Source organism: Myxocyprinus asiaticus, chromosome 7 (genome assembly GCF_019703515.2).
Source record: "Myxocyprinus asiaticus isolate MX2 ecotype Aquarium Trade chromosome 7, UBuf_Myxa_2, whole genome shotgun sequence".
NCBI lineage: Eukaryota > Metazoa > Chordata > Actinopteri > Cypriniformes > Catostomidae > Myxocyprinus > Myxocyprinus asiaticus.
In genome coordinates, this window is record NC_059350.1 from 45,620,614 (window position 1) to 45,643,677 (window position 23,064).

Sequence of the window (23,064 nt, forward strand, 5' to 3'; positions counted from 1 at the left end):
TTAAATTAAATTGATATATAGCCAAACGCCCTTCTACCAATTACAACATATAATGTAAGCAACAAAATGCATAACACGGCGGTCCCATATTCACATTCTATGGGTGGTGCACTGGTGAGAGGACCAAAGATTTTTTTTAATAGATGTCTATGAGGAGATGTTTCAGTGTGCTGAATAAATTGCTTTTGTGAGAAAACAGCTCATCACTTGAATTGACCACCTGTCCGCCAAACTTTTACATGTTCTACACTAAAGAATAATTTTGGAATGAACTCTGTTTGGAGTTTACTACGATAAAACTGCTGTTTTATAAGAGAAGACACGGACAGTTTTGCGACAGGTAGGTGTCAGTTTACGGATCTCCCTATTTATTAGTATGGTATCCACAAACGGTGACTTACTGTCGTAACACGCAAGTTGACCGTTATGCTGTCTACTATCGTAAAAACACGGAGATCGTTATCTCAGTATAAAAGTTCTCAAATTTTATTTACTTCATAAAAATATCAAACCAAGAGGACTTTTCATGCCATTTCATAATGTTTGATGTGCCATTTTATTATAGTCAGTGTTTCTATGTTTTTCTCTGTTGTTGATGGCAACAAAATACATCATAATTAATTATATTATATATGTAGCATTTACTATGAACCTGTTCCACTTTTAAACCAGAAATACTTTCTACAGTAAATATTGAACAGTACATAGATTGATATATATATATACAGTTTAAAACCTACCCTTTCTTGTGAAATGTTTTGCTTGAAAAGCTTGCTTTAAAGCAAGCACACTTAAGTGTTCTTCAAAATGAATTCCACTTGTTTTGATATTTTGTTTACAAGGCCTAATATATTTTTAGCGTCCAAGTAGTTTTTGGGGTCACAGCAGAGATCTTCCAACCTCCTCGCTTTTAGCATTTAACGAGAGTAGTCACTGTTTGCGGATACCATACAAATTAATGGGGAGAGCTATCTGTCTACCTGTCGCAAAATTGTCCGTGTCTTCTCTTATAAAACAACGATTTTATCGTAGTAAACACCACATATATTTCATTCCAAAAGCATTATTTAGTGAATTTTTTTTTTTGCAGATTAGTAGACAGGAGGTCAGTGCATTAAGTGATGAGCTGTTTCCTCACAAAAGCAGTTTATTCAGCACACTGAAGCATCTCATCCACAGACATCCATTAAAAAACGGCCTCTTGTCTCCTCGCCAGTGTACCGCCCATAATGTGGAACCGCCGAGTTTATGCGTTGCTATGCTAACCTAGTATAGTGTGGAGTTATATGTGTGCCACAAATTGATCAGAATCAGAATCAGAATGAGCTTTATTGCCAAGTATGCTTACACATACAAGGAATTTGCCTTGGTGCCAGAAGTTTCCAGTGCACAAACAATACAACAACAAGACAGAGATAATAATAACAAATGGAATAACAATAAAAAGTGAATAGAAAAATATAAGTATATATAAAAATACACAATAAGGCAATATATATATATATATATATATATATATATATATATATATATATATATATATACAGTGGTGTGAAAAAGTGTTTGCCCCCTTCCTGATTTCTTATTTTGTTGCATGTTTGTCACACTTAAAAGTTTCAGATCATCAAATAAGTTTAAATATTAGTCAAAGATAACACAAGTAAACACAAAATGCAGTTTTTAAATGAAGGTTGTTATTATTAAGGGAAAACAAAATCCAAACCTACATGGCCCTGTGTGAAAAAGTGTTTGCCCCACCTGTTAAAACATAACTTAACTGTGGTTTATCACACCTGAGTTCAATTTCTCTAGCCACACCCAGGCCTGATTACTGCCACAGCTGTTCTCAATCAAGAAATCACTTAAATAGGACCTGCCTGACAAAGTAAAGTAGACCAAAAGATCTTCAAAAGCTAGACATCATGCTGAGATCCAAAGAAATTCAGGAACAAATGAGAAAAAGTAATTGAGATCTATCAGTCTGGAAAAGGTTATAAAGCCATTTCTAAAGCTTTGGGACTCCAGAGAACCACAGTGAGAGCCATTATCCACAAATGGCAAAAACATGGAACAGTGGTGAACCTTCCCAGGAGTGGCCAATCGACCAAAATTACCCCAAGAGCACAGCGACGACTCATCCAAGAGGTCACAAAATTCCCCACAACAACATCCAAAGAACTGCAGGCCTCACTTGCCTCAGTTAAGGTCAGTGTTCATGACTCCACCATAAGAAAGAGACTGGGCAAAAATGGCCTGCATGGCAGAGTTCCAAGACGAAAACCACTGCTGAGCAAAAAGAACATTAAGGCTCGTCTCATTTTTGCCAGAAAACATCTTGATGATCCCCAAGACTTTTGGGAAAATACTCTGTGGACTGACGAGACAAAAGTTGAACTTTTTGGAAGGTGTATGTCCCATTACATCTGGCGTAAAAGTAACACCGCATTTCAGAAAAAGAACATCATACCAACAGTAAAATATGGTGGTGGTAGTGTGATGGTCTGGGGCTGTTTTGCTGCTTCAGGACCTGGAAGACTTGCTGTGATAAATGGAACCGTGAATTCTGCTGTCTACCAAAAAATCCTGAAGGAGAATGTCCGGCCATCTGTTCGTGACCTCAAGCTGAAGCGAACTTGGGTTCTGCAGCAGGACAATGATCCAAAACACACCAGCAAGTCCACCTCTGAATGGCTGAAGAAAAACAAAATGAAGACTTTGGAGTGGCCTAGTCAAAGTCCTGACCTGAATCCTATTGAGATGCTGTGGCATGACCTTAAAAAGGCAGTTCATGCTCGAAAACCCTCCAATGTGGCTGAATTACAACAATTCTGCAAAGATGAGTGGGCCAAAATTCCTCCACAGCGCTGTAAAAGACTCATTGCAAGTTATCGCAAACGCTTGATTGCAGTTGTTGCTGCTAAGGGTGGCCCAACCAGTTATTAGGTTTAGGGGGCAATCACTTTTTCACACAGGGCCATGTAGGTTTGGATCTTGTTTTCCCTTAATAATAACAACCTTCATTTAAAAACTGCATTTTGTGTTTACTTGTTATCTTTGACTAATATTTAAACTTGTTTGATGATCTGAAACATTTAAGTGTGACAAACATGCAAAAAAATAAGAAATCAGGAAGGGGGCAGACACTTTTTCACACCACTGTGTGTGTATATATATATATATATATATACTTATATATACACACACACACACACACACACACTGGTGGTATAATGTACTTTGGTATAATGTACAGATTTTGCTCTTATGGAAAGAAATTGGTACTTTTATTCACCAAAGTGGCATTCAACTGATCACAAAGTATAGTCAGGACATTAATAATGTGAAAAATTACTATTACAATTTGATTTTTTTTATTTTGTTTTATTTTTTCAGAAATTCTTAAACTACAGAGTTCTCATCAAAAAAATCCTCCATGTGCAGCAAAGACAGCTTTGCAGATCCTTGGCATTCCAGCTGTCAGTTTATCCAGATACTCAGGTGACATTTCACCCCACACTCCCTGTAGCACTTGCCATAGATGTGGCTGTCTTGTCGGGCACTTCTCACGCACCTTACAGTCTAGCTGATCCCACAAAAGCTCAATGAGTTTAAGATCCATAACACTCTTTTCCAATTATCTGTTGTCCAATGTCTGTGTTTCTTTGCCAACTCTAACCTTTTCTTTTTGTTTTACTCTTTCAAAAGTGGCTTTTTCTTTGCAATTCTGTTGTGCATGAAACTGTTGTTGAGCGGGTAGAATTCAATGAAGCTGTCAGTTGAGGACATGTGAGGCATCTATTTCTCAAACTAGAGACTCTGATGTACTTATCCTCTTGTTGAGTTGTACATCTGGGCCTTCCACATCTCTTTTTGTCCTTATTAGAGACAGCTGTCCTTTGTCTTTGAAGACTGTAGTGTACACCTTTGTATGAAATCTTCAGTTTTTTTTTTTTTTTGGCTATTTCAAGCATTGTATAGCCTTCATTCCTCAATACAGTGATTGACTGACGAGTTTCTAGTGAAAGGCATTTCTTTATATTTTCTCCCCTTTTCTCCCAATATGGGATGCCCAATTCCCACTACTTAGTAGGTCCTCGTGGTGGCACGGTTACTCACCACAATCCAGGTGGTGGAGGACAAGTCTCAGTTGCCTTCCGCTTCTGAGACCGTCAGTCCACAAATCTTATCATGTTGCTCGTTGTGCATGACACCATGGAGACTTCGCATGTGGAGGCTCATGCTACTCTCTGCGATCCATGCACAACTTACCACACACCCCATTGAGAGCAAGAACCACTAATCGTGACCACGAGGAGGTTACCTCATGTGACTCTACCCTTCCTAGCAACCGGGCCAATTTGGTTCCTTAAGAGACCTGGCTGGAGTCACTAAGCACTCCCTGGATTCAAACTCGTGACTCCAGGGGTGGTAGTCCGCATCAATACTCGCTGTTTTGCACTTGAAAACATTTATTTGAATGTGATTTTGCACAGAATTCTGAAATTTACGTAACTCCACTGTTTTTTTGCGTGTGCAAGATCTCATTCGCTCTCTCCTCCTACCCTCTCTGCGTGTGCTCATAGCTTTGACTGTTTGAATGCTCAACAAGGTCACAGCATTATAATGTGCCAGAATTTCAGCCAATCAGAGATGAGGTGGTACATTTTGATTGGCTGGCTAGACCACAGATCATACTGCTAATAAAAACAAGAAGAAGAGGAGAGGGTGATAGTTTGTTTTCTAGAAAGGAAATGTGTAACACATTATGACCACATGAAAGCAGCTCTTTTTTTGACTTAACTGTTTTTATTTAACCTTTATGTAATATATTTTTTAGTCTGTACGCTGCCAATAGGCTTACTAGCTAGCTAACTATCTGGCTAGCTCTCTTAGTATGGTTCTCTTGGCTAGTATTTGGTTATCTAGGTTACCAAGTTACACTTACGTAGCTACTAGCTTGGCCATGTTAGCTACCACTTTCATCTGAAATTATATTAATTTAATCTCTCCCGTGTGTAAAACTTAGTTTTGGAGGAGCTTAATTTGACTTCTATCTATTGCACAGGATATTCTGAGAGAGCAGTTTATTCAAATAAATGTGACCAGATTACAGTCTGCCATGGACCAGAAACCACAAAACCTTCTTTTTGTTATTATTATATGAAATATAATTTTTTTTAATAAACATGTTATTTTGTCCACCTTCTTTAGTGTGTCCTCTCCTATTTTTTCGACAGCCTTATATATTATAAATATTATGAACATTATAATTTAATAACTAAATTAACATTCTATTCTTGATAATAAATTAGAAAAGCGGTTTCTGTTTGCATTTCAAAGTTGGGGGTATCTTGAAATGTTCAGTATGCTGTTTTTATGAAGTTTATGCATTCTACCACAACCCTTCTGGCAAAATTGGAGAAGAAATGGAAGAAAAGGAAAAGAGGCCAATTATGTCTCCTATCATAGTTTGGGGTAAATTAAATGTACAGTATATTGAACCTCAATTGTTTGAGACTGCAAAACGTTTTAAAAAAATAGAAAGAAATCCTTAGCATTGCATGATCCCAGGCTACTATATTTTGAAAAACTTACATTACAGTAAATTAGGCCTTACAGTATTCCTAGTATGTCTATAATTAATGGGGTAAATATCTTTTGTAATGATAACTCCATACATTATATAAAGTGTGTTCTGAACTTGGAGCATTGTGCCTGAGATGTTCATGGTTGCTGTAGCAATCCCAACTGTCCAATCGCAGAGCTTTTAATAGCGAATCCTGACGTAGGAGGCGGGACTTGCCGGAATACTGTTGGAAAAGCAAACAAGCAGTCTAAAGTTCCGTGCGCACTCAGAGGGTATACAAGGAGAGAGAACGAGTGAAATCTTGTACACGCAAAAAAATTTATTAGTCTTTGCAAGACGATACATTGCTTTACGAAACTGATTTCAAGCGCGTACAAAATAGCTTTTTGTGCATTCAAAATATCATCTTGCACATGCAAAATTACTTTTTTGTGCCCAAAATATCAACTTGCTCACTCAAAATATCATCTTACGCGCACAGAACATTTTTGTGCGCTCAAAATATCATTTTGCATGCTCCAAAAACAATTTTGCGCGCGCAGAATTTTGGTACATATATAGCTCCATAATCTTGTAGGTCACCCTCCATAGAAAGCCTCTGGCCATAGTACCGTATGCTACTCCAGTACACAAGGAGCGCCAATGAGACGTGTCGCTCTTTACTGAGCTAAGTGTGAAATGCCCTTTCTGTAGTTATTTTGTGATGAATTCAGTTATGGGCGATATACATTTGCAGATCGAAGGAAACTAATGTAATTAGTTTAAATAATTAACCCAGATGGGACTCTATTCCCATATACACTTACATTTTTATAAACGAATATGTACCGTGCCCCAAGGAAACTTTAGTTGCCGGCTGTGCAGAAGTCGCGTGCAAACAGCATCGTTATAAACAGTGTGTGTCACCACATCATTGGCACTCATTAGAAGTGCATTTGATAATCTTGTCTATTAGTGTTAATATAAACTGATTGGGACTTTTACTAACACACTCCTAATGTAAATAAGAATGACTTCTAATACGACTGTGTTAAATATGCTATGGATACATTGGTTGGTCATTCACAGATGCTCTGTTTCAGTATTTGGTTGTGTTAGCCTTTACTAAGTGGTACCATGGTACAGTGATGGTATCAGATGCTAGTACTTTGTTATGTACTCTGTTACTGAATGAGTACCATGTTCATGTACCATGGTATTTATTTACATTGTACCGTGTACCATGGTATTACCTCGATGCATGTACCTATATATGTTAAAACGGTGGTGCATGTTTGTAGCATAGTACCATATCCAAAATACCATTGTATTACCATGGTGCCATGTCTAAAAATCATGGTAGTACCATGATAGTATGAACAAAAACCTAGGTATAGCCATGGTCCAAAAAACAAGATTCTTTTTTTTTTTTCTGAATGAATACCATTGTACCCATCCAAAATACAATGGATTAACCAAGGTACATGTCGAAAGAATTATGCTAGTTCTGAGGTCATTTTTGAACTGACTGAACTGACTGATGTCTGATGTTAACAATTAGACTGATGCATGTATAAATGATAATGATGTATTTTCTCTTTCACAGCAGAGATGAGTGATATCCGGCATGCATTGCTGCGGCGCAATCCGCTGAGCGCGGCTAAAGAGGTTCTGTATCATCTGGACATCTCACTGGGCAGCGTGCTACAGAGCTCCTCTGGTCCCACACCTGGACTAGAGAAGAGCACAGTGGAGATGGTGGAGGAGTTCATCTTTCATGTTCCTAAAGACAAAAACATCCAACCCAAGGTGAGGAACAAAATCCACATTAATACCAAGTAGCTTTAAAACTATTTTCTCACTTTCAGTGTTAGCGTTGTTACTGTTTTGCCTTTGTTTGGCAGGGCGATATGAGACACTAAGGATGGTATGTGTTTGCTGATGCATCTTGCGGTGCCTGGTTTCCTCCAGACATGACGCTTGCCATTCAAGCCAAAGAGTTCAATCTTTGTTTCTCATTGTCTGAGAGTCCTTCAGGTGCCTTTTGACAAACTCCAGGCAGGCTGTCATGTGCCTTTTACTGAGGAGTGGCTTCCGTCTGGCCACTCTACCATACAGGCCTGATTGGTGGAGTGCTGCAGAGATGGTTGTTCTTCTGGAAGGTTCTCCTCTCTCCACAGAGATATGCTGGAGCTCTGTCAGAGTGACCATCGGGTTCTTGGTCACCTCCCTGACTAAGGCCCTTCTCCCCCGATCGCTCAGTTTGGCCGGGCGGCCAGCTCTAGGAAGAGTCCTGGTGGTTCCAAACTTCTTCCATTTACGGATGATGGAGGCCACTGTGCTCATTGGGACCTTCAATGATGTAGAAATTTTTCTGTACCCTTCCCCAGATCTGTGCCTCTATACAATCCTGTCTCAGAGGTCTACAGACAATTCCCTGGACTTCATGGCTTGGTTTGTGCTCTGACAAGCACTGTTAACTGTGGGACCTTATATAGACAGGTGTGTGCCTTTCCAAATCATGTCCAATCAACTGAATTTACCACAGGTGGACTCCAGTCAAGTTGTAGAAACATCTCAAGGATGATCAGTGGAAACAGGATGCACCTGAGCTCAATTTTGAGTGTCATGGCAAAGGCTGTGAATACTTATGTACATGTGATTTTTAAAATTAATAAATTTGCAAAGATTTCAAACAAACTTCTTTCATGTTGTCATTATGGGGTATTGTTTGTAGAATTTTGAGGAAAATAATGAATTTAATCCATTTTGGAATAAGGCTGTAACATAACAAAATGTGGAAAAAGTGAAGCGCTGTGAATACTTTCCGGATGCACTGTATATAAAAAAGAGCGATCTCTGCAAACAAGCGACGCAGTTAAACTTTTGCTCCTGTTTATGAACAATGAAGCAGACTATAGTGCTTCACATGACATTGGAGTGATCTGATTTTGCCTCACATCTTGTGGCTCATATTACAGCACCTTTCACAAGAAAGGCAGAAATAGCAAAAAATGCTTTGAGAACTACTCAGAGAAATGCTTTAAACAGACAACTTCATCCTTAAACAGCTGTTACATCTCTCAGTTCCATCTCTCTAGAGCTCCATCTGATATATACAGGTATTTTTTCTGCCATTTGAATAATATAAGTTGTACTGATTTACTTAATATAAATAATATATTAATAATATACATCCTATTATCTAACTTTAATATATACTGTGTGTGTATATATATATATATATATATATATATATATATATATATATATATAATATAATATAATATAATATTATTATTATTATATATATACATATATATATTTTTATTTTTTTTCCCATAAACATCATAACTGATTTAGCAGCAAGGTCCCCTCTTTCAGGATTTAATCTGTTCATTTTCAATTCATTTTGTTAACTTTAGTCTGGTGAGAATTGACTTGAACTCTCAAAGGGATAGTTGACCCAAAAATGTAAATACTGTCATAACTTACTCAACTAATGTATTACAAACCCATATGACATTCATTCTTTCATACATTGACCACAAAAGGAGATGTTAGACAGAATGTTATTCTCAGTCACCATTTAGTTTCAATGGTGACTGGGGCTAACTTTCAGCCTTTTGTATTTAATTTAAATTTCTCTTATGTGGGCTTGGAACAACATGAGGTCGAGTAATCATGACTGAATTTTAGTTTCTGGTTGAACTATTCTTTTAATGACCTGTTTAAGTGTTTGATTTGCCAAGAACAACAACGTAAATGTAAGTTGGTACATGATTGTATCACATCTTGCTGGGAAACAAGTGAGTGAATAAAATTATAAATTAACCTCAAGGAACATATAAAAATCATTTAAAAATGGCATATCAAGATTTATCACTCTGGATTTACCTGTTAGCTGATTTTAACTGATAATGTCTTTAAAAAGGCCTTTATTTTCTAAAAGGTTTCAAGATCTAATAACATATGTACATGATTTATCTTAAGCACCTATTTTATATTTATACAGCGCACACACACTGCATGGTGTGTTCGGTTGGCTCAGATGTTGATGGATGATTACTACACCCTAGTGCCATGTGCCATCTCTACACTGCAAAACATCTGTTCAGCCAGTCCACGATTCTGCTGCCAGCTCATCACTGCAGTAACGGCCCTCTATGACTTCTCCTCAGGTACTGGCTTTCACTGTCATTTATGTGGTAATGATGACACACAAGTTATTGTCAGGTTATTTTAGAAATGCATGAGCTACTCTGATGTGCTCAGGTAAAAGGCACTTAAAGAGATAGATTTTCATTTCTGGGTGAACTGTCGTCATTTACTCACCCTTATGTTGTTCCAAACCCATATGACTTACTTGTTTGTTTTGTATGTTGTATTTTGGAGTGTCTCTCTGCTACCTGTCATTATTTCTCTCTGTCTGTTTTCTGTATTTGGTCTGTGTGAGTGTGTTCACATATGATGTTTTTGTTTGTAGGTGAGCTGACTCCACCCCCTGCACTCTTGGAGATGCTGGTTGGTTGGATCACAGATGATCCCAGGCTGCTGCTGCTCACCTTCATCAACACACCCCTCAATTCCAGCCTGCCATTAGGTTGCCTTGAGATTGCACCCCTCTTAGGTCTGCTCAGATGGTGTGTGAAAGCTCCGTTAGCCTATCAGAGAGCAAGGAAGTCGGCTTTGACCAATGGTCATGGGGAAAGTGAAAAAGGTGCAGCAAATGAAGAGCTGTACTCTAAACTGCACCTGAGCGTTCTTCAAGTCTTTCTTATGCTACAGGTTTGTTTTTTCTGTAATAGATACAAGTTTGTTAGGCTTCAAAGGGATAGTTCACCCAAAAATGAAAATTCTGTTATTATTTACCTACGCTTATGTCGTTCCAAACCAGTCTGACTTTTTTTTTCTTCTGTGAAACAAAAAAGGAGAAATTTTGAAAAATATACTGGTCACTCTTTTTCATGCAATTACAAAGAATGGGCACTGGATCTTTCAAGCTTAAAAATAATTTAAAAGCACCATAAATGTGATCCATATGACGTTTGCGCTATATACCAATATACGTCTTCTGAAGCCATATGATAATTTTGTTTGAGAAACAGACCGAAAAAGTCATTATTCACTGATAATCTTCCCGTCCAGTGAGCTCTTAACTTGAGAAGCACTGTGACCGTATGATTCAGTCATTGAGTTGAACGGATCAGTCCAATTTTTGAATGAATCATTCAGACCGGATCAACAGATTAATTGAAAAGATCAGACTTAAAAGAGCAATAAGTTCACAAATCAGACATCGCAACTCTCTCACGAACTCTCATGAACACACCCAGGAAATCCAGAGCGGCTGTCAAGATTTTCAGTGAATAACGACTTAATTTTGGTCTATTCGTCACACAAAGTTATCATATGGTTTCAGAAGACTTCAAACATTGTGCTAGAGCAGTATGAACTACTTTTATGATGCGTTTGCATCCTTTTTAAAGCATAAAAGCTTTAAAAGCTTTGTAATTGCATGGAAAAGAGCGACCAGCCCATTATTCAGAATTTCTTATTTTGTGTTCCATAGAAGAAAAAAGTTCTAAAAGTCTGAAACAACATGAGGGTGAGTAAATGATGATAAAATTTTAATTATTTTGGGTGAACTGATCTTTTTAGTATCTCTTATAGATTTACAACACATCAAATATTTATTTTAACTTTTGCAGGTCCATCTGACAGAACAGAATTTGATTGGTCGGCTCACTGTGCTTCCTGTGGAATCTGTTGCCGCACTGGTGGAGGAAGTCAGTCATCTGTGTGAGAAGCTCACACACCTCTCTGCTGCCAATCACATCCAGCTGGCTCTGGATAGGCTGGCACAAGCCCTTCAGGTCGCAATGGCGACAGGAGCCCTTCTGTGTGCCAGGGGTGAGTGATATTTACATGATAATGGCCATTTACTGTAAATTTTAATTTGAGAGCGGCCTGTAAGTGATGTCATTTCCTGTCATGTCATTTATTCCTCAGAGGATCTACGGACTCTGTGCTCCAGACTTCCTCACAACAAGTAAGTCACCTACCTTAAAAAGCAAGCAACTTAGTAATGCAAAATGGAATAGCAAAATGATGTTTACTTTAAACCTTTAAGCTCGAATGCGACCGCTGCCATTCTTGACCAACACAAAATAGGTATCATTTGAAAGCTTAGAAGCTCTGCTTTTCAATGCATTCAGGGATTATGACCAAAACTGAACAAGTGCTTTGAAATTTGCAGACAAATCAGAAGTGTTCTGTTTTGATAATTTATTTAAAAAGAAATTGTACATATTATTGCAATCAGTAAAAACATCAAACTGATCAAATCATGTGTCATATGTTGTTGGAAAGCACAAAAAAAAAAAAAAAAAAAAAAACAGAACATAAAATATCACATACCATTATTTAGATGAGGTGATTATCTTTCAAACCAGCCCACACACAAGGAAATCACAAGGTAAGCACAATGTTACATATGGCCACCAGGAGATGGCGCCATGTAAATGACACCGACTGAGTGACGCAGACTCTCGTTCTGTGAAATCTCATTACTAAAATCATGTCTGCATGCTATACACACTTTGTCATTTTTGTGTTTGCATGTGTAATTAGTTTATGTACAATTATTATGTTATATTTGTTTGGAGAGGCTTTTGGATACATAGAGACGTTTTTGGATACTATGATAAATTATTTTAGTAATGCTATAACTTTTGATTGCTTTGTCGTATCAACACAACATTTTTCTCAGATACAGTTGACATAATTGGGAACAATTTCAGAGTCACTTATTTACACCCAGAGATATATCATTAAAAATAAGAATAAAAATAAATTTGTAAAAAAATGTTTTTGTTTTTTTTTCAGCTTTTTCAGTTTCTTATGCTGAGAGTCTCAGAATGTATCGTAATCTATATCATTTAAAAATTTAAAAAGTGTTCTTTACAATGATACCAAACACGACCGTCCGCTTAAAAACCTGTAACAGTTGGTCCATGACTTTTAACATTATAATTCATGCTCATCCGTTAGCAGTGAGTAACTGGTTGTATTTGTTTTGTTTTTCAGTCTATTACAGCTGGTGATGTCGGGTCCAGTCGTGCAGCCACCACCTCACAGCGGTCCATTCCAGCCCAACATGTACCCTCACATCCATCCCAGCTGGCCCTCCCCTCTCTCCCCCCACAGCCCACACCAGTCTGCCCTCCCCTCCCCACACAGCCCACACCCCGTTCTCTCACCACACCTCACACACTTAGCACTCTCGCCACATTGCCCGTTAACACCCCACGCTGCACACCCCTCTCAGTCTCCACATGCCTTTCACCCTGCCGCCATGGCCTTTCCGTACCGGCCTATCCGCTAACCAGCAAACAGGACACATGGACTACTTACTATTTTTGTATGAATTTAGGGTTTAAAGGGATATCCTGGGTTCAAAACAAGTTAAGCTCAATCGACAGCATTTCTGGAAAAATGTTTATTACCACAAAAAATAATTTCGAAAAATGTAGGTTACAGTGAGGCACTTACAATGGAAGAGAATGGAGGGTTTAAAGACAAATGTGAAGCTTATAATTTTATATAAGTACTTACATTAATTCTTCTGTTAAAACTCATGTATTATTTGAGCTATTGTTTAAATGGTCATTTTTAAAGTCATTTTAGGGTTTGTTGACATTACATCATCATGGCAACGAAATTGGATATAACTTTAAACAGAAATGGTCAGTAAGTGATTTTATCACACTCAAATCATGTTAACATGCATTTTGTTTATGTCTTGTGGCTGTACTTTTTCATGTTCAAAGACTGGCCCCCATTCACTTCCATTGTAAGTGCCTAACTATAACCCAGATTTTTCTTTCTTTCTTTTTTTTTTTTTAAAGAAAAGCAGAATTTTTTTTTTTTTTGGTAATCAGTTTTATGCCACAAATGCTGTCAGTTGAGCTTAACTTGTATTGAACCCTGAATATTCCTTTAAGTCAAAGAAGGTGAGATTTCCATTATCCCATAAACTACGAAAAAACGACTGCGAGAAACGTTTTTAACTTTTCTCACCTTTTATATCAGATAACCTCCAAAACTCTTGCTCTGAATTTGTAAATGTTTTTGAAGTGTAGAAAAATCTTTTCCTAGCATCACATTCTGTTTTAAAAAATAAATACTTTTGTCATGTTGAATCATCCTGCACATCATACGATGGGGTGCGTTCTATTATTATTTTAGGTTATTTTAGTTGAAATATGAACGACATTTTTGTATGGAGCTCCAAATATCTCAAAATAAAATAAGTTTGTTAAAGCATTGTAGCATTGTTAAATATTTTAATAAACAAAACATTTTAAAATCATTTAATCCTTAATTTAATCATTAAATGACTAAATCAAACTGTTTTTCATTTTACTAGCTTTGCACCCATTTTAACTTGCCATTAACTTAAGGTTTATTTTCATTACTTGCTGAACTTTTCCCTTTTCATTTTCTAAATTTCACTCACTAAGGGTTCGTTCACACCCAACGTGTTCATGCATGTCGCACAACGAATGGAGCAGCTTTGAAGTTCTTTTAACTTGGCACAACATCTTTAAAAAGCTGGGCTCATGGCACGAGATGCTGAAAAATCAGTGAGATGTGTTGCAACAGACATCAAAAATGTTTGTCTTTTGCATGTTTACGTCGAAAAACTATTTCAAAACAGTGCAAATGGACATAAAACGTGTCTTGTGTGAATGGCCCCTAGAAATCCATTTTGCAAGGTGACACTTGCATTGAGTGACGTGACGATAACCCTGAAAATGATTATTTAATTATATGAATGAAGATTTAATTATTTAATACGTTTTTCAATTATATGTTAAACATTTTAAATATTTAATAAGTTATTTAATATTGAAAAATTAGGCTTTCCGTAGAAATGCCGCCATACCTTTAATATTATGAAATATATTTTGTATATATTTAAGTGAAATTTGTGGTTCTCTGGTTCTCACATTTAGTGACAAACACTTCTCATAAAAAATGTTCTCCATTTTGTTGAAGTTGAACAGTTAGAATTTGTATTAAAAAAAACATACACAGAAAATATCAGTGTAGTAAATGCATTTATTAATTGAAATAAAATAAGCAAAGTAGGTTATCAGTGACTTCCAGCAGAATGAGGGAAATTGAGAATTGCATTTATTTTTTTCAAATGTTACTAATAAATTTTTTTTTAAAAAACTCCTGACTGGTCAGTATTATAACTTTAACCGGTTTTACACCTTTTTGTTTCAGTATATTGATAGTACACATTCTTTGTCCTTTGTTACAGCAATGAGTGACAACATTTTATTGGTCACCTGATGTAGTGCCAGGTGGCCCCGCCCACATTGAAATCTAACTGGTCCAACATATGTTCTGATTGTGTGGCTTCACGCAGAATCTTCATTTTCAGGTTGGACAATTTATTTGTCACAGCGCCTTGTTAGGGCTGTTAAGCAAATCAAGTGAGACTGATAAATTGCAAACCAAATTCATAACTGATTAGCTTGATTGCAAAGCAGATAGGGCTATTACTCCTTGTAAAATCCCTTTGACCTAGTGTATTCTATTATACTCTAAACAAAACTAGACCTAAAATGTGGCACCTTTGACTTTAATTTTAGTTATAAAATCTAACCCACACCTGTCATCAACTCTACCCATCACTATTGCTGCTAACAGAAATATATATAGAATCTGATCAAATAATGTTTCTATGTCTTCTTGTTAAGTGATCATTCTGTTTATGGCAAGTAACCTTAACAGAAAAGAGAAGCATAAAAGTATTTTTTTTTAGAGTTGATTTAAAGGCACATAAAATCAGACATAATGATACTAGCACCAATAAGTTCTTCCTGTACATAATGTACCTGGTCCCATATAAACTGAGCACATACACATGCATACATGTGTCAGGGATGTGATGTACAGTCATTTAAATACAGTGAATATATGCTTGGGTATGCCAAGTAAAACGTTCTTCGTTCGCAGATATTGTAGTCTGGAGAGCAGTGGTCATGGTTAGGGTCTTTTAACTAAAGAAGAGCTCCTTGCAGATCCTCAGTGTGTCCTCAGGTGATTTAACCACGTGGCCAATCGTTCTGTGGTCTACAAAGATTTCATAATCGTTTCCTCCCTGTTTGAAAAACAATGAGAAAAATAAACAAAACTATCCAACATTAATTCAAACAGATCATGGCTCCTAGCTTTAAGAAATGTAACTTCTGGATCTTCCAAAGTCCTTGTCTGTATGTACAGAAATACTGTTTCTAAATGGGTCCTTTGACTCACAGGCATTGTTTTGTCTCCGAAGAAATGGATGGTCTGGTACGAGTCTTCCTCCACAATTCCCAGACAGTACCGCTTATCCCAGCCCTCCGGAAACACGTCAAAGCTGATCTGACCTCCTATAGGAAAAAAATAACACACACACACACACACACACACACATATATATATATATTTTATACACACACACACACACACATACCTAAGCCCAAAAATTATTACAAAAATGTTACATACAAACAGTATGACTAACCAATGGAGAAAGCCAGTCCTTTCCCACCAAATTCTTCTTTTAAAACAGAGACAAACTTTTCTCTGATCTTCTCCTTCTGCATATGAGAAAAAGACAAATAATAATTACATAATAATTACACTGAAATAATTACAGCCTTTAAAAAAAGAACAATGGGGGTACTGGGTAGCTCAGCGAGTATTGACACTGACTACCACCCCTGGAGTCACAAGTTCGAATCCAGGGAGTGAGGAGTGATTCAAGCTAGGTCTCCTAAGCAACCAAATTGGCCCAGTTGCTAGGGAGGGTAGAGTCACATGGGGTAGCCTCCTCGTGGTCGCGATTAGTGGTTCTCGCTCTCAGTGGGGCGTGTGGTAAGTTGTGCATGGTTCGCAGAGAATAGCATGTGCCGCCACGTGCTGTGGGTCTCCGCGGTGTCATGCACAATGAGCCACGTGATAAGATGCACAGATTGACTGTCTCAGAAACGGAGGCAACTGAGACTTGTCCTCCGCCACCAGGATTGAGGTGAGTAACCGCGCCACCACGAGGACCTACTAAGTAATGGGAATTGGGCATTCGAAATTGGAAGAAAAAAAAAGAGGATAAAAAAAAAGATATATATAAAACAACAGCAAGTGTGGATGAATAAGCAACAGATTACCTTATCAAGTTCAAAGAATTCGATTCTTTCCTGTTGGCTACAGCTTCGACCAATTGGAGAGACATTAAGCATTCCGTTACGGAATTCAATAAATGTGCCCCTGAGATGACATAGTAAGAATACTATAAGTACTGTGATAGCATGGAGAATATTTTGGCAATTCTGTAGTTAATAGAATTAGATAAAATATATGATCACAAATGGATAATGAACTGATTTTAACAGAAAATAATTACTGATTTTAAAATATAGAAAAGTTATACTTGAAATGACAATACTGACAAGCTGCAGAGTAAATGTTTTTCCCCCTGCAACTAAAGATATCCGGTTGTGCTAATCTCACCTCTTCTTAGGCAGTTTTATCTTCGAAAGGTAATTCAGGCAGAAATTGATGAAATCCTGTAAAATTTCCTCTCCAAGGTATGCCTGTATATTCTGAAAAAAAAGTGTTAAAGAACCGTCTCTATAATCTGGAAATCAGGAAAATAGAATTTTCCTGAAAATCAAAAATTACCTGAACTGAGTGTAGCTGCCCAAATCTGTAAGCTACCAAACCATTTTCAGCAAACACATAATCGACTCTTTCAATCACTGTAAAAAATAAAATAAATGTAACAAAAACTGTATTATTTCTTAAAGTAACATGCACACTTTACAAATACCCTGAATGCTTTATGCTTACATTTGTAAGTGTATTTTTAAGATGTACGTATTTGTTATGCATCAGTTTATGTATACGCACCATCATCGCCCAATTGCTCTTTGATTTTGTCCAAATCTGAGCCGCCAACAACCCCCACTCTCACTCGTTGTCTCAGTTCACTCAAGAACTGATGCATTTGAGGAGTTGATTTCTAAACACACACACACACAAACACATACAATGTCAGTTTTTCAAATATAATCTGTTGCATAGGGGAGATTAGGCAATATCTCAGTAGCTATGAGGTTTTAAGCCAAAAGCCCAATAAATGCATGTTTTCATTTTGTTTATAACACCTAGTTCAAAAATTAAAAAGAAATTACAAAAAATCCTCTATCATATTTTTCTTTACATTTAGCGAAGGTGCAACTATATCCTGAATGTTGATTTTCCATAATTGTTTTGTGCTTCATAATGTGTTTTATAATAATGTTTTGATGTGTAAATAATCCTCAAAAAAAAAAAAAAGTGTATAGCCTTTAACACATTTTAAATTAGGGATGCACTGATGACGGATCGGGTATCAGTCCGACGAGCCCGATCCAAATCCGATACTGTGTGTTAGACAGTAACGAACATGACAAGCTCCAAAAATGACATAAAAGAACCATTAAAACACCATTAAAGCAGTTCATATGACTCGTGTATTTTATTCAAAGCCACATGAAGTCTTGTCGGGGGGGGGGGGGGGGGTGCTATAAAAAAAAGTTTGAGAACCAATGCCCTAAAAAAATATCTACTGGAGTCAGGAGCGTCAGACCGCGGGTAATGTTGACAGTTTGATATGAATTGTCACTTTATTAAGCAAGCATCTGATTGTTGTTCACGGTTTAATGAAGAGCATGTAATGATGCAGTTGCTAATAATGTTACCAACCACCTGGTGAATATTTCAGTTTTATTTTCTCGACAAATTTTCTCTCTCTCTCTCTCTCTCTCTCTCTCTCTCTCTCTCATTTGGCGAGTGCAACGTGTAAACTCTGGACCATGTTTACATGGACAAATAAATATTCACCAATATTGCTATGTTGACAGGTATGGCTCACATATCTTCTGTAAAAAAAACCTCATAAATTGTCTGCTACCTCGTCCTCTTTCTCCTTTTTTTTTTAAATGTCCGATTTTGTATTCAGTTCTGTAGAAACATTAACGGAGTAAGCAAATGACATCATGATGTGTACTCCGTTTGGACCGCGAGCTGGCTGATGGACCAGACCACTTTTGCTTTAGTTGAGGGGGGGTGTAGAATATAGTGGAACTCCCCATTTTTACAGGTGGAGTTTTGCAATGTTTTATTCCAATCAATTGCATGTTATTCCTATATACATAACAAATGATAATATATTGGAATATCATTGATGCATTTCTGTCGGCCCCCTCCAGTGAGGGCCCCTGTTACAAAGGTCCATCATTACCTGTGGTCCGACGCCCGTCCATGAGATGTGAAATTTTCCTAACAAAATTCTTAAAAAAAAAAAAAGAATACGGGAGATGCCATTGTCTATTTAAAGACACAGTACCGATTTAGCGTGTGTTCTGAGTATCAATGTAAATAATTATAAATAGAACAATTTATGCATGTTAACAATAAAAATGTAATATATATATATATATATATATATATATATATATATATATATATATATATATATATATGCAAAATAATAAATGCAGTTTCAAGACATTTACTGATGGAATATAATGAATGACAATTTTTCAAAAGCTAAAATGCGACCAATATGATGAAAAACTGACAAAATATAATCATGTCAAATTAATATTTTCAAATTGTACCTAGAATGTTAGAAGGTTGTTTGATTCAAATAATATTTGCATTTGAAAATAAAAACGTTGTATATTACTGTTAAATATTCATTAAAAATGTTTAAACTGGATATTATCCCTACCACAAACCCAAATCGGTCAGGGGTCCCAAAATTTAGTGCTACACCCCTGACTGGAGTAGAACTGTGACAACAAGCCCCAGTCTCCCCATATCAACTTTTGGAACAGATACACTTATGGCCTACTTTTTACTTTGAATACATGCATTCAAACTATATAATCTTTAATTTCATGTGGCATTTAAATAAAGCTGCTTTGCAATACTTATGGACAGAAATATGTTTTAAAGGTCAGCCTAGAACTGTATTTGACTTTCAATGTTTACATGTAACTTCACCCCACATGCAGACTAAAAATAGCACATGGAACATGAAAATGAGTTTTAATAGACATCATTCATCACTTGTCATTTAAGATGTGTAAAGAAGGAAGTTCAAATAATTTTGTATTACCGCCATTCATACTGCACTTTTTAAAAAAACCAAATTTACAGAAACCACATGCATATTGTATTGCAATCCCTTCCTGTTAGGCTGACAGTAATGTTTTTGATTGTTTAGCATAGAATCAGTTTCATTCGTTTACTTCTGTCATTCAATCTCACTTTCATTACATAAAGGCAATTGCCATTTCATCGAAAAACCAATGATCAATAAATGGTCGTAGATCAATGATCAGTGCCGCTCAAATTCCTATGCGATTATATCTCACATGCGATTTTATAGCATATAGAAAGATTTAATAGTTAAGATTCCGCCTAGACTAACTCACCTGCCGAGCTGCTGTTAAAGTCCCGTCCACATCAAACAGGCAAAGCGTCGTCGTGTCCACGGTTGAATTGGCCATCATAATAATTACAATCCACGTAAATTAATGTCCGATCTTTGTTAAGTCCAGCAAAGACTGTTCAGCATGTGGGTTTCGGTTCATCCATTCAACGAACAGTGCAACGTCACATCTTCCGTGTTGTCGGAAGAGTAATGGAGCACGTGAGCTTTACGTCAGTGAACAATGGAATGTGGAACGTCAAAAGGGCCATAAATCGTCATCTCCAAAATGACGGTTTTAGAATTTTTTTAGTATACGTAGACTATTGTGAGTACGTTGTGCTTAGTAAATAACGCAATGAGACGTAGTGTACTACGAGTAAGTACTTAATGCGCTCAAGGGTCGCAGTTTTCCCTTGGTAGTAGGGAAGGTATGTTATCAAAAAATTGTCAAGATTGTGGAGGTGGCAACTACCAAAACTTAAGCACTACAGAAATTTTGAGTTGAATACTTTACCAACACATTATATTGTGTGGTTCTCTGACTGTAAGTACCGTGCTACAGTTAGTTGGTAGTTGTTTATATCACATGCAATGGAAACTTCATTTTCCTCAAATGAAACAAATGTCTGAAGAATGCTTCCATTTAAAAAAATAAATAAATGGGATCCCTATCCTTAACAATTTCATTGGATTGCCAAGTACGTAGTATAGTGAGGGGCTATTCAACTCCGGTCCCAGAGGACTACTGTCCTGCAGAGTTTAGCTCCAACCCTGATATTATACACCTGCCTAATTTACGAGTGAACCTGAAGACCTTGATTAGCTTGTTCAGGTGTTTTTGAGTAGGGTTGGAGATAAACTGCAAGGCCTTGGCAGGCATTGCAGGAATATTTGTAACACCACTAGGTTTCATCTAATTTTTTCTGTAAATGTTTAGCCTGTGAAACAAAAATTTAACCTGTAATTTTACCTCAAACATCTTCTTGACAGTCATTATCCATATCAGTAAATTTGTATCACTTTACAATACGGTTCCATTTGTTAACAACCGTTTGCAACATTAGTTACCTTAAGCTAATGATGAACAATACTTTTACAACATATGTAATCTAATGTTGATTTCAACATATAGTAATACATTTATACAAATCAAGTTGGATATGTTAACATTAGTTATTGCACTATGAACTAACAATGAACAATTGTATTTTAACTAACATTAACAAAGATTAATACATTTTTTAGTTTATGATACCTGATGTTAACTAATGGAACCTTACTGTAAAATGTTACCATACATTTATGTACATTTAAAGATTGCATTTAAAATACAGGAAGACCAATGTTACATTCATAACACTCAGGATCCAAAGTTGTTGGCACATCTGCCATAAGTGGGAGAATTGAAAAAATCAATGGCCATAAATATTTCTTTTTCTTAAATTTTATTATTTTTTATTATTTTTCATTAACTTTATTTTAAAATGTTGTTTTTATCTATCTATCTATCTATCTATCTATCTATATACGAAATCGGACATCAGAAGACTTCAAAGGACAGTTCGGACTGCTGAGAGGATTATTGGTTGCCTCCTGCCCTCCCTTCAAGAACTGTACACTTCCAGAGTGAGGAAAAAGGCTGGAAAATTCACTCTGGACCCCACTCACCCAGCCCACTACCTTTCTGAACTGTTGCCTTCTGGCAGGCGCTACAGTGCACTGAGCACCAGAACCGTCAGGCACAGGAACAGTTTTTTCCCTCAGGCTATCCATCTCGTGAACAGTTAAATTGCCCCATTGAGCAATAATTAATGTGCAATACACAGCTTAGTCTATTTATATTCATCCAACATACCCTACCTCTTCTGCCACTACATTCCTTTGCATCTGTATATATCAGATTTGTATTTGTATATTGTGTATATATATATATATATATATATATATATATATATATATATACATACATACATATATGTCTTATTGTGTATTTCTATACATTATTTTCTATTCACTTTTTATTATTATCTCTGTCTTGTTGTTGTATTGTTTGTGCACTGGAAGCTTCTGTCACCAAGACAAATTCCTTTTATGTGTAAGCATACTTGGCAATAAAGCTCATTCTGATTCTGATTTTTTATGTGTGTGTATATATATATATATATATATATATATATATATATATATATATAAACTTTTTGCATCCTATATAGACTTCACGTGTTAAATTTTCAGGTAAGATATTGTTCAACCAATGATCCAATGACCTATGATTTTTACCTGGGCATTGATTGAATTTTCATTTTCCGTGTGGCAAGCTCACATCCACATTCACACTTCCTCTTCAAATGTGAATATGTCTCCTGAAACACACACAGGATTTAAAGGAAAACATGACATACTAGCAATCAAACTATAGGCTACTATACACCCGACTCACTAAAGGAATTATGCAAATCAGGTAACATCACCCAAAAATCTTGCGGGTCAATTCTGAGTGTTTGGTTGTGGAGGTTGCAGCAGACTACCGCGATCAACATCACTCCACCACTGTGATCCAGACACCTGAATCTGCTCTTCAAAATGTTGAAAGTGCACATGACTACACTGCGCATAGATAGATGCCCAGTGCTTTTCTCCATAATTTGATGACATACTGCTGCTATGATCATTATATAATGTAAACTATCACTATATTTGCATATTAATTTTAACTTGGAATTTTGTAATTCCATTAAAAATAGATTTTCCATCAGGAAGACGTTTTAAAATTCGATTCTCTCAAGAATCGCAACATGTAACAGAATCGATGTGCATGCATTGTTGCAGACTGCAGCCATTATACTAAGTTGGCAAATGAGGTAATTTTGAAACGCATCTTTAAATTTCAGATTATGTTTAACCATAATCTTAAAGTAACTCTTTAAATACAGCCACATTATCACCAGTTATG

The 23,064-nt window shown here is 36.6% G+C and overlaps 2 protein-coding genes across 2 annotated transcripts; one reads left to right on the forward strand and one right to left on the reverse strand.

Annotated features, from left to right (window-relative positions):
* The first annotated feature begins 6,941 nt into the window (after positions 1–6,941).
* Positions 6,942–12,953, forward strand: LOC127443588 (integrator complex subunit 15-like). Its single transcript, XM_051702263.1, has 7 exons — positions 6,942–6,957; positions 7,173–7,404; positions 9,560–9,747; positions 10,053–10,354; positions 11,278–11,479; positions 11,579–11,618; positions 12,656–12,953. Exons 1-7 carry the CDS (start codon positions 6,942–6,944, stop codon positions 12,951–12,953), a joined length of 1,278 nt encoding a protein of 425 aa, XP_051558223.1.
* Positions 12,954–14,672: 1,719 nt separating this feature from the next.
* pmm2 (phosphomannomutase 2) lies at positions 14,673–20,301 on the reverse strand. The gene is made up of 8 exons (XM_051703849.1): positions 20,113–20,301; positions 17,537–17,648; positions 17,309–17,385; positions 17,138–17,229; positions 16,795–16,894; positions 16,152–16,227; positions 15,902–16,017; positions 14,673–15,746 (listed from the first exon to the last, which is right to left on the reverse strand). Exons 1-8 carry the CDS (start codon positions 20,188–20,190, stop codon positions 15,642–15,644), a joined length of 756 nt encoding a protein of 251 aa, XP_051559809.1. The 5' UTR covers positions 20,191–20,301; the 3' UTR covers positions 14,673–15,641.
* Between the last annotated feature and the right edge of the window lie 2,763 nt (positions 20,302–23,064).

Coding starts and splice junctions, on each gene's coding strand:
- pmm2 (XM_051703849.1), bottom strand. CDS start 20,190: ATGATGGCCAATTCAACCGTGGACACGACGACGCTTTGCCTGTTTGAT. Junction 17,649..20,112: donor CTTTAACAGCAGCTCGGCAG/GTGAGTTAGTCT, acceptor GTGTGTGTTTAG/AAATCAACTCCTCAAATGCA. Junction 17,386..17,536: donor AGAGCAATTGGGCGATGATG/GTGCGTATACAT, acceptor TATTTTTTACAG/TGATTGAAAGAGTCGATTAT.
- LOC127443588 (XM_051702263.1), top strand. Junction 10,355..11,277: donor AAGTCTTTCTTATGCTACAG/GTTTGTTTTTTC, acceptor TAACTTTTGCAG/GTCCATCTGACAGAACAGAA. Junction 11,619..12,655: donor TCCAGACTTCCTCACAACAA/GTAAGTCACCTA, acceptor TTTGTTTTTCAG/TCTATTACAGCTGGTGATGT.